Source organism: Mobula hypostoma, chromosome 4 (assembly GCF_963921235.1).
Source record: "Mobula hypostoma chromosome 4, sMobHyp1.1, whole genome shotgun sequence".
Classification (NCBI taxonomy): Eukaryota; Metazoa; Chordata; class Chondrichthyes; order Myliobatiformes; family Myliobatidae; genus Mobula; species Mobula hypostoma.
Window position 1 is genome coordinate 7,351,331 of NC_086100.1, and position 12,425 is coordinate 7,363,755.

Below are 12,425 nucleotides of genomic sequence, written 5' to 3' on the forward strand. Positions count from 1 at the left end.
ACAGGGAGTTTGGCCTCATCATGTAGGACATGAATAGCGTAGCTCCTTGCCAGCCAGCCAGCTAGTTTAAATAACATTAGCTATGCTAATGAACGAATGACACCTGTTAAACTCACCTCAGCATGTCACCACGGGCAATAGAAAAGTCACTGTTGCAAACAGTGCAGCGAGCAACACTGTCATTATTTTTGAGGTCAACTGTAAAGTCCGCCCACAGAGAAAACTGATAGGTCTACTTAGCAGGGGTCCGCAATCGTTTTTGCACCACGGACCGGTTTAATATTGACAGTATTCTTGCGGACCAGCCGACTGGGGGCGGGGGTGTTAATCACGACTGGAATATAGGTGATAAGTCAATAGCATCATAACATTTTAAGTAACATTTGGATATTAAACACACAGCACATATTTTCCCCGTATGAACATATAAAATCATTGCAATACACCAATATCGCTGAATCAGTGGGAGCCCTGGGCTTGTTTTCCTGCAACAAGACGGTCCCATCGAGGGGTGATGGGAGACAGCGATACTCGAAGGGGGTTCCTTATGTCCAGTCTATTCCACGATTTAGTTTTCATTGCATTCATTGCAGAAAACTCCGCTTCGCAGAGATATGTCGGAAATGCAAGCAACGTTTTCATTGCTTCCGTGATTATCTCAGGATATTCAGCCTTGACTTTGATCCAGAATGCTGGCAGAGATGTTATGTCAAACATACTTTTCAGCCCACCGTCAAGCTCGAGGAGGTGATCTTTATCGCACGCTGACATGGATGACGCGTGTGTAATGACCTCGCATGCATTCAAGTTCAACAGTGAGAATGAGGAAAGGTGCATCTGACTGATATCGTTTCATATCGTTTCCTCGCGGCCCGGTGGTTGGGGATCACTCTTAGCACGAAGAGAGACCAATCAGGATGCTTGCTTTCCCTCTCCCCCTCAAAAAAATCGATTTCCAGGATATTGTACACAATTTCCGGGTGTCAGGGAGCCATTATCGATATGCGGGAGACTCCCGGAACTTCCGGGAGAGGTGGGATGTCTGAAAATGGCAGATGGAATTTAATGCAGACAAGTGTGAGGTGTTGCATTTTGGAAGGACAAATCAAGGTAGGACATACACAGTAAATGGTAGGGCACTGAGGAGTGCGGAGGAACAAAGGGATCTGGGTGTTCAGATACATAATTCCCTGAAAGTGGCGTCACAGGTGGACAGGGTTGTAAAGAAGGCTTTTGGCATCCTGGCATTCATAAATCAAAGTATTGAGTATAGGAGCTGGGATGTTATGGTGAGGTTGTATAAGACATTGGTGAGGCCAAATTTGGAATATTGTGTGCAGTTCTGGTCACCTAACTATAGGAAGGATATCGGTAAGATTGAAAGAGTGCAGAGAAGATTTACTAGGATGTTGCCAGGTCTTCAGGAGTTCAGTTACAGGGAAAGATTGAACAGGTTAGGATTTTATTCCTTGGAGTGTAGAAGAATGAGGGGAGATTTGATGAGGTTTACAAAATAATGAGGGGCATAGACAGAGTAAATGCAAGTAGGCTCTTTCCACTTAGATTAGGAGAGATAAACACGAGAGGACATGGCTTTAGGGTGAAAGGGGAAAGGATTAGGGGGAACATTAGGGGAAACTTCTTCACTCAGAGAGTGGTGGGAGTGTGGAACGATCTGCCATCTGACATGGTAAATGCGGGCTCACTCTTAAGTTTTAAGAATAAATTGGATAGATACATGGATGGGAGAGGTCTGGAGGGTTATGGACTGGATGCAGGTCAATGGGACTAGTGGAAGAAAATTTCGGCACAGACGAGGAGGGCCGAATGGCCTGTTTTCTGTGCTGCAGGGTTCTATGGTTCTATGGTTCCAGAGGTGCTGCTGCGCTTCCTTCATAATTGCACTTGCGTGCTGGGCCCAGAGCGGATCCTCCGAAATAATAACACAAAGGAATTTCAAGTTGCTGACCCTCTCCATCTCTGATCCTCTGATGAGGAATGGTAAGACGAGCAATTTGCACAGTCAGATGACAATAAACAAACTTAAACTTAAACTTGTAAGACTTTCAAATGGACCTGGCATGTTGAAGTTGAACTCCCAGTCTCGCAATCGACCTCATCGTGGCCCCTGTCCAACAGCAACTACACTCTCGCTCAAACTCTAACACTGTCTTCTGTCTTTTGTTTTACTTTTCACTATCTCAGTGTACACGCAGTGTCCACTTTATTAAGTATACCAGCTCGTTAATGCAAATATCTAATCAGCCAATCACGTGGCAGCAACTCAATACATAAAAATGTGCTGACATGATCAAGAGGTTCAGTTGTTATTCAGATCAAACATCAGAATGAGGAAGCAATGTGACTTTGACCTTGGAGTGATTGCTGATTCCAGACAGGGTGTTTTGAGTATCTCAGCAACTGTTGATCTGGGATTTTCATGTACAGCAATCTCTAGAGTTTACAGAAAATGTGTGCCATCAAGAGAATTTTGGAGTCATCCTCAAATTTGCTGATCCAGTTGACCACATTATCATCCAGATCATTGAAACAGGTGACACAAAGTAAAGGACCCAGCACTGATCCCCATGGCACACCACTAGTCACAGGCCTCCAGTCAGAGAGGCAACCATCTACTACCACTATCTAGCTCTCCCACAAAGCCAATGTCGAATCCAATGTACTACCTCATGTTGAATGCTGGGCGACTGAATCTTTTTGACCATCCTCCCACATGGGACCTTGTCAAATGCATTACTAAAGTACATGTAGACTGCCTTGTCTTCATCTGCTTTCCTGGTAACTTCCTCAACGAACTCTGTAAGATTTGTTAGACATGGCCCGCCTCACACAAAGCCACGTTGACTATCCCTTATCAGTTCCTATCTATCCAAGTACTTATATCCAGTCCCTTAGAATACCCTCCAATAGCTTTCCCACAAATGACGTCAGACTCCCCAGAATATAATTTCCTGGTTTCTGTTTGGAGCCTTTTTTAAACAGTGCAACAACATTGGCTAACCTCTAATCCTCTGGTACCTCTCCTAAGGATGATTTAAATATCTCCACTGGGGCCCCAGCAATTTCTGCATTTGCCTCCCGTAGGGTCGGAGGGAACACCTTATCAGGCCCTGGGGATTTATCCACCCTGATTTGCCTCAGGACAGCAAACATTTCCTCCTTGGTAATCTGTACAGAGTCCATGAAGTTGCTGCCACTTTGCTTGACTTCTACAGACTCTGTGTCCATCTCCTGAGTAAATACAGATGAAAAAAAATTATTTAAGATCACTCCCATCTGATTTGGCTCCACACATGGATTACCATTCTGGTCTTCTAGAGGACCAATTTTGTCCCTTGCAATCTTTTTGCTTTTAGCATATCTGTAGAATCCTTTAAGATTCTTCTTCACCCCGTCTGTCGAACAACTTCATGCCTTCTTTTTGCCTTCTCGATTTCTTTCTTAAGTACTCTCTTGTATTTTTTAGACTCCATAAGCACCTCATTTGTCCCTACCTCCCTACAGCTGCTGTGCATCTTTTTTCTCTTCACCAGGGACTCAATATCTCTTGAAAACCGAAGTTCCCGACACTTGTTATCTTTACCCATTATTCTGACAGGCACATACAAGCTTTGTACTCTACATTAAGCCCTGGCCTTCGGGTGAGGCCGAAGTTGATTATGCATCGGCAGTGCTGGACTGAGAAGTGGCAGATGGCGTTCAATCCGGAAAAGTGTGAAGTGATTCACCATGGAACGTTGAACTTGAAGGGTTAATGGCAGGATTCTTAGCAGTATGGATGGACAGAGCTATCTTGGGATGCATGTCCATAGATCCTTCAAAGGTGCTGGCAAGGTGATAGGCTGGTTAAGAAGGCATATGTGTATTGGCATTCATTAGTTGGGGGATTGAGATCAAGTGATAAAAGCGATAATGCAGTTCTATAAAACTCTGGTTAGATCACACTTGGTGTATTGTATTTTTGCCTACATATAGTGGTAGATACAGCCCAGTTCATCACAGGAAAGGCCTTCCCCACCACTGAGCACATCTACAAGGAGCTTTGCCACAAGAAAGAAACATCTATCATTAAGGACCCCTGCCATCCAGACCGTGCTCTTTTCTCACTGCTCCCATCAGGAAGAAGGTACAGGAGCCTTAGGCTCACATCACCAGGTTCTGGAACAGTTATTACCCCTCAACCATCAGGTCCCACACCACCAGGTTCAGGAACGGTTATTACCCCTCAACCATCAGGCTTTGAACGAGATGGGATAACTGCACTCACCTCAAGACTGAACTGATTCCACAACCTATGGACTCACTTTAAAGGATTTGACAACTCATATTCGCAGTAGTTTTTATTTATTTATTTATTACTACTATTATTGTTTCTTTTTGTAGTTGCACAATTCATCAGTCTTTGTATATTGTTTTCCAATGATTCTTTTGTGTTTCTTTGTTCTACTGTGAATGTTTGCAAGAAAATGAATCACAGGGTAGCATATGGTGACATATATGTAGTTTAATAATAAATTTATTTTGACCTTTAAACTTTGTTGCACTTTTGAGTACTTTTATACTTTATACCTTATTGTCGCCAAACAATTGATACTAGATAGAATGTACAGTCATCACAGCGATATTTGATTCTGCGCTTCCCGCTCCCTGAAGTACAAGTCGATAGTAAATATTAAAAATTTAAATTATAAATCATAAATAGAAAATAAAAAAGGGAAAGTAAGGTAGTTTAAAAAAACCGAGAGGCAGGTCCGGATATTTGGAGGGTACGGCCCAGATCTGGGTCAGGATGCATTCAGCAGTCTTATCACAGTTGGAAAGAAGCTGTTCCCAAATCTGGCCGTACGAGTCTTCAAGCTCCTGAGCCTTCTCCCGGAGGGAAAAGGGACGAAAAGTGTGTTGGCTGGGTGGGTCGTGTCCTTGATTATCCTGGCAGCACTGCTCCGACAGCGTGCGGTGTAAAGTGAGTCCAAGGACGGAAGATTGGTTTGTGTGATGTGCTGCGCTGTGTTCACGATCTTCTGCAGCTTCTTTTGGTCTTGGACAGGACAACTTCCATACCAGCTTGTGATGCACCCTAGAAGAATGCTTTCTATGGTGCATCTATAAAAATTAGTGAGGGTTTTAGGGGACAGGCCAAATTTCTTTAGCTTTCTCAGGAAGTAAAGGCGCTGGTGGGCCTTCTTGGCAGTGGACTCTGCTTGGTTGGACCAAGTCAGGTCATTTGTGATATTGACCCTGAGGAACTTAAAGCTTTTGACCTGTTCCACTTGCGCACCACCGATGTAAATGGGGTCGTGCGGTCCGCTACTCCTTCTGAAGTCAACAACCAATTCCTTCGTCTTGCTGACGTTGAGGGATAGGTTATTGTCTTCGCACCATGCCACCAGGTTCTTAATTTCCTCTCGGTACTCAAACTCATCATTACCCGAGATACGGCTTACAATTGTGGTGTCATCAGCAAACTTATGTATTGAGTTTGATGGAAACTTGGCTACACAATCATGGGGGCTGAGTACAGCAGGGGGCTGAGTACACAGCCTTGTGGGGCACCGGTGCTCAGAGTGATTGTAGAGGAGAGCTTGTCCCCTGTTTTTACAGCTTGGGTCCTGTCTGTGAGGAAGTTGAAGATCCAGCTGCAGAACTGAGTGCTAAGGCCCAGGTTCTGGAGCTTAGGAATCAGTTTATTTGGAATGATGGTATTAAAGGCAGAGCTGTAGTCAATGAAAAGGAGCCTTACATATGCGCCTTTACTCTCCAGGTGTTCTAAGGAGGAATGTAGGGCCAGAGAGATGGCATCTGCTGTTGACCTGTTGCTCCATATTGTGTTCAGTTCTGGTTGCCTTATTATAGGAAAGGTGCAGAAGATTTAGAGACTGTAGAAAAGGTTTACCGTGATGCTGCCTGGATTACAGAGCATGTTTTGTGACGATAGGTTGAGCAGGCTCAGGCTTTTCTCTCTGGAGCAAAGGAGGATGAGAAGTGACTTGATAGAGTTGTATAAGATGACAAGAGGCATAGATTGAGTGGAAACCCAGAGAATTTTTCCCAGGGCGGAAATAGCTAATACAAAAGGACATAATTTTAACGTGATTGGAGGAAAGTATAGGGTGAATGTCTGTGTTTTTAACACAGATTCGTGGGTGCCAGGCAGAGGCAGATATGTTAGGGGCATTTAAGTGAATAGGCAAATGTAGGGAAGGGTTAGACTGATCTTAGAGTAGATTAAAATGTCAACATTGAGTGAGCCGAAGGGCTTATACTGCGCAGTAACATTCTCTGGTCTAACAGGCATTGAAAAACTCTTAGACCTGCCTCTCGGTTTTTTTGCACTACCTTACTTCCCATTTTTCTATTTTCTATTTATGATTTATAATTTAATTTTAATATTTACTAATTTTAACTATTTTTAATATTTAATATTTGTAATCTAGGGAGTGGGAAGCGCAGAATCAAATATTGCTGTGATGATTGTACATTCTAGTACCAATTGTTTGGCGACAATAAAGTATGAAGTATAAAAATATTTGGATGAAAGGAAAATGGAGGGTTGTGTGAGAGAATCACGTTCAGGTTTAATATCACTGGCATATGTTGGGAGATTTGTATTTGCATTGCATAAAATAGGCTATAAAATACAATTTTATATATATAATTTAAATAGGAAGTGCAAAGTGAGAGCCAAAATAAACAATAGAATGAGTTAGTGTGCGTGGTTTCGCTGTCCATTTCCATTCAGAAATGTGATGGCAGAGGAGAAGAAGGAGGACATGTCCTGGGTGATGGGGTGAGGGAAGTGCCAGATTGATCTGTGATGGGCTGAAGAGCCTGTACTCTTCTATGTTCTAACATTTATCTCTTTCCTCTGTCATAGGTTATCCTGGTTCAGGTTAACCCTGGAGAAACTTTCACCATTAGAGCAGAAGACGGTTCCCTACAGTGCATCCAAGGTAAGCTGGGTAGTTCTCACGGAGGGTGCAGTCTTTGACGTTGGGGCCGTGTTGCTGTGGGTGGGGAGGGATGTGACCGTGATGTCCTGGGCTGAGTCCATTACTCCCTGCTGCTTATTAATGTTCCTGTGCATTCTAATTGCCGTACAAGACTGTGATACAACCAGTCAGGATACTTTCAATGGTACACCTGTAGAAGTTTGTTAGAGTGTTCAGTGACAAGTCGAAGTTCCTTCCCCTTCTAAGGAAGTAAAGTCACTGGTGTGTTTTCTTGATTGTACCTGTGAGCTGGGCCCAGGACAAACCATCAAGGTGGTAACACACAGGTACTTGTGGTTTAGTAGATCAATTGGTCATTTCAGATGTATGGATGAGGGGCTGTATCTTTGGAGGTTGGGGAGTTGATTGGAATACGGGGAGATTATAATGAGATTAAAAGAGGATTGCTATAAATGAGTGTTTAATAGATCAGGGCAGACTGGGTAGGCAAAGAGCCTATGTCCATGCTGCACACAAAGGTGATGGACCAGGTTCAAAGTTCCAAGTAAACTGATTATCAAAAGTACAAATATGTCACCATTTACTACCCTGAAATTCATCTTGTTGCGGGCAGGCGCAGTAAATACAAAAAATCACGATAGAATCAGTGAAAGATTGCACACAGCAAAGATGGACAATAAAAACAACGTGCAACAAACGGTGCAAATACAAAGAAACCAAAATAATAGTTATAAATAAATAAATAATAACTAAATATTGGGAGCATGAGATGAAGAGTCCTTAGGCTTTATGGGAACGGTTCGGTGTTGGGCAGAGTGAGGCAGGGACCCTCTTTGCACTGTTCAGTCCTGCAGTTGTTTCTCTTTAATATGCAGCTGCTTTTGGGTTGCCTTTACTGTTTGCGTAGTGGTGGTGTGGGCACAGTCCAGTTGCTGTGTGAGGTTTGATGGGATGTTTGTACCTGTCTGCCTGACCCCAGGAAGCCCGTTGCTATCATGCGTCTCGGGTCAAGTCTCAAGCTGTTGCTATAAACTCCATTCATCTCTGTGTTTGGTTGCCATGGCAAATGCAATTACCTTCCTGCACGTTGTACCTCAAGGGCAATATATTAAAGAAACATCGCAAAGCCTTTCATGGGAAATATAAGGGTTGGGCAAACTCGGTTGCTTTCTCTGTTACGCCAGAGGTGGAGGGAAGATCAGATGGAGGTTTATAAGATTATGAGAGGCGTAGAGAGAGTAGACAGGGAGTATCTTTTCGCCAGGGTTGAAATGTCTAGTACCAGAGAGCATGAGGTGAGAGGGGGTAATTTCAAAGGAGATGTGAGGAGCAAGTTTTTTACACTGAAAGTGGTGGGTACCTGGAATGCACTCCCTGGGGTGCTGGTAGAGGCAGATACATTAGAGACTTTTAGGAGAGGTTTAGATAGGCACATGAATGTGAGGAAGATGGAAGGACATGGATACTGTGTTGACAGACGGGATTAGTTCAGTTGGCCATTTGATGACTCATTTAATTGTGGGCTGAATGTCCTGGATTCCTGTGCGACACCATTCTATTGGACAGCATAGAGTGCGATCGTAATGAGGTCATTGGAGGGTGGCAATCTTTCACTTGGAGGAGGAGGGGAAGGCAGAAAGGCTGAGGGAGGGGATTCCAGAGCACGTGACCCAGGCAGCTGGGGGTATGGGCACCACGGTAGTGTAGTTGGTAGCACAATGCTCTGGGCAGTCCGTTCGTGGTTCAGTTCTGTTGTCCTCGGTAAGAAAGCTTGTATGTTCTCCCCGGTTAATGGGTCATTGTTATTTGTCTTGTGAGAAGGCTCGGGTTAAATGGGTGGACTGCTGAGGGGTGTGGCTCGTTAAGCTGGAAGGGCTTGTTCCACGCTGGATCTCGAAACAAAAAAAATATAAAACTGAAGCAGGAGGGAGGGCTGGTTACAGACCCCAGGGAGCAGCGAAAGCAACTTGCGGAGGTGCGAGATGGGGAGGGCATTCCACAGTGGATTCAGAAATAAGGGTAGGGATTAAACGTTGTACATAGAACGATCCATCACATTACATGCCACATTTTATGTTTTGGCCTACTACAAGATCAATCTAACCCTTCTCTCCCATGTAGCTCTCCATTTTTCTATCATTCATGTGCTTATCTATGAGTCTCTTAAATGTCCCTAATGTATCTGCCTCTGCCACCACCCCGGCAGTGTGTTCCACACACCCACCACTCTCTGTCTGACAAGTCCCCTATACTATCTTCCACAAATGTTAAAGTAGTGTGCTTTTGCCTTCTTAATCTCCCTATTAACGTGTGCCTTTCTAAGAGTCCCTTAAATGTCCAAAATGTACCTGCCTCTACCACCAGGGTGTTCCACGCACTCACCACTCTGTATAAAAACATACCTCTGATATCCCCCCATACTTTACAACAATCACCTTAAAATTATCCTTGCTGATATTAGCCATTTCCACCTTGAGAAGAAGTCTCCAGCTGTCTCCAGCTCACTCAGCCGCTCTCTAATCCAGGCAGTGTCCTCAGAAATCTCCTCTGCACCCTCTCTGAAGCATCCTCATCCTTCCTATAATGAAGCGACCAGAACTGAACACAACATTCCAAGTGTGGTCTAACGAGGCCACAGCATTACTTTGCGGCTCTGAGCTCAATCCAATGACTAATGAAGGACAACACACCAAACACCTTCTAACCCACCCTACTAACTTGTGCAGCAAATTTGAGGGACCTATGGATGTGAACCTCAAGTTCCCTCTGTTCCTCCACACTTCTATATCTTTAACTGTGTTGTATACGTCAACTTGTATGTCGGCAGAATACTTTTTTACCGTTAATGTTGTGTTAATATAATTTTCTGTGTTGTATGTGATCTATGCACTACGTATTGCACCTTGGTCCCTGACTGTGTACGTACAGTTGAATGACAATAAACTTGAACTTCAAGAGTGTACTTGCATCTTCCGAGGAATAAGTGACCTCCCCGTCCCACCTGCTTTGCACTGGGGTGGGGATCTCAGAGAGGGAGGAAGGTAACCGGGGACGGAGCGCGGGGTGGGCAAATGTAAGTATTTGCAGCGTCCCTGAGCTGTATCACTTCGTTAGTGTGACGTGCCACAAATTTATTTCTGTCTTTTGCACTCGTTATTTCTGTAACTTAGAGTAATTTTTATGGATTGCACTGTACTGCTGCACAAAACAACAAATTTCACGTGAGTTAGTGATAATAATTAATTAATTAGAAATTTATTGATACAGTGTGGAATAGGCCCTTCTGGCCCTCCAAGTGACAGAGCCCCTGCAACCCCACAGCCCTGACGTAATCACGGGACCGTACACAGTGGCTAACTAACCCACTGACCAGTACATCTTTGGACTGTGGAAGGAAACACAGGCACCCGGGAACAACCCATGCACTCTAGGGGGAGGACCTACAGAAACTCCTTCCAGAACAGCACCAGAATTCAACTCCAAACTCCAGAATGCCCCGAGCTCTAATCGCGCCGCGCAAACTGCTACACTACGTGGCACCCAATATTAGATTAAGCACATCACGGAAAACAGCCTCCCTTCCACGGACTCTGTCTACAGTCCCCCTTGCCTTGACAAAGCAGTCGGCATAATCAAAGACCACTCCCACCCTGACGTTCTCTCCAGTCTCTCCTCCCACCATCTCGCCCACTATTCGGCAGAAGATATAAAACTCAAAAGCACGTCCCACCAGGCACAAGGACAGCTTCTATTCCACTGTTACAAGACTATTCAATGGTCCCCTAGTATGATAAGATGCACTCTTGACAGCACAGTCTACCTCATTATGGCCCTGCACCTTATTGTCGGCCTGAATGCACGTTCTCTGGAACTGTAAGACAATGGTCTGCATTCTGTTATTGTTTTACCGTGTACCGTGTGCGAACAGAAGCAAATGAAACAGGAATTGGTCATTTGATCCCTCCTGCCCTGTCTCACCATTCAACAGGATGATAAAAGATTACAAAGGTGAAAGGTGAGCTTTATTTGTCACACGTGCATCGAAACACACAGTGAAATGAGCCGTTTGCGTCAATGACCAATGCGGTCTGAGGTTGTGCTGGGGGCAGCCCACAAGTGTCGCCATGCCTCCACGCCAAGAGAGCACATTGACAGCTTACTAACCCTATCTTGTACGCGTTCGGAGCACCTGCAGAAAACACGTTCATTCACAGGGAAAACGTACAAACTCATAGTCATAGTCATACTTTATTGATCCTGGGGGAAATTGGTTTTCGTTACAGTTGCACCATAAATAATTAAATAGTAATATGTAAATTATGCCAGGAAATAAGTCCAGGACCAGCCTATTGGCTCAGGGTGTCTGACCCTCCAAGGGGGGAGTTGTAAAGTTTGATGGCCACAGGCAGGAATGACTTCCTATGACGCTCTGTGTTGCATCTCGGTGGAATGAGTCTCTGGCTGAATGTACTCCTGTGCCCACCCAGTACATTATGTAGTGGATGGGAGACATTGTCCAAGATGGCATGCAACTTGGACAGCATCCTCTTTTCAGACACCACCGTGAGAGAGTCCAGTTCCATCCCCACAACATCACTGGCCTTACGAATGAGTTTGTTGATTCTTTTGGTGTCTGCTACCCTCAGCCTGCTGCCCCAGCACACAACAGCAAACATGATCGCACTGGCCACCACAGACTCGTAGAACATCCTCAGCATCGTCCGGCAGATGTTAAAGGACCTCAGTCTCCTCAGGAAATAGAGACGGCTCTGACCCTTCTTGTAGTCAGCCTCAGTGTTCTTTGACCAGTCCAGTTTATTGTCAATTCATATCCCTAGGTATTTGTAATCCTCCACCATGTCCACACTGACCCCCTGGATGGAAACAGGGGTCACCGGTACCTTAGCTCTCCTCAGGTCTACCACCAGCTCCTTAGTCTTTTTCACATTAAGCTGCAGATAATTCTGCTCACACCATGTGACAAAGTTTCCTACTGTAGCCCTGTACTCAGCCTCATCTCCCCTGCTGATGCATCCAACTATGGCAGAGTCATCCAAAAACTTCTGAAGATGACAAGACTCTGTGCAGTAGTTGAAGTCCGAGGTGTAAATGGTGAATAGAAAGGGAGTCAAGGCAGTCCCCTGTGGAGCCCCAGTTACAGAGAGTGGCGGGAATTCTGATGGCTTGTCTCTGACACTGTGCTTTACACAGAGAGTGGTGATTCCACGGAATGCACTGCCTGGGGTGGGGCTGGAGGCAGATACATCATAGATTTATAAGGGAGGTTTAGATAGGCAGAAGAACGTGAGGAAAATCGAAGGATATGGACATTGTATAGGCAGACCAGATTAGTTTACTTGGCCATTTGATTACTAATTGGCCTGTTTCTGTGCTGTACTGTAATATTTCTATGGATAAGTAGATTGATAGCTCTACAGGCAGACAGTTAGATAG

General features: G+C 44.7%; 1 protein-coding gene across 1 annotated transcript in view; it reads left to right on the top strand.

The window, feature by feature from the left end:
- Positions 1-12,425, top strand: part of fndc3ba (fibronectin type III domain containing 3Ba) — a 386,847-nt gene that overhangs the window by 122,054 nt on the left and 252,368 nt on the right. Inside the window, exon 3 of the mRNA XM_063045278.1 lies at positions 6,896-6,971. Within this exon, the coding sequence (XP_062901348.1) occupies positions 6,896-6,971 (76 nt within the window). The remainder of the gene's footprint in view (positions 1-6,895; positions 6,972-12,425) is intronic.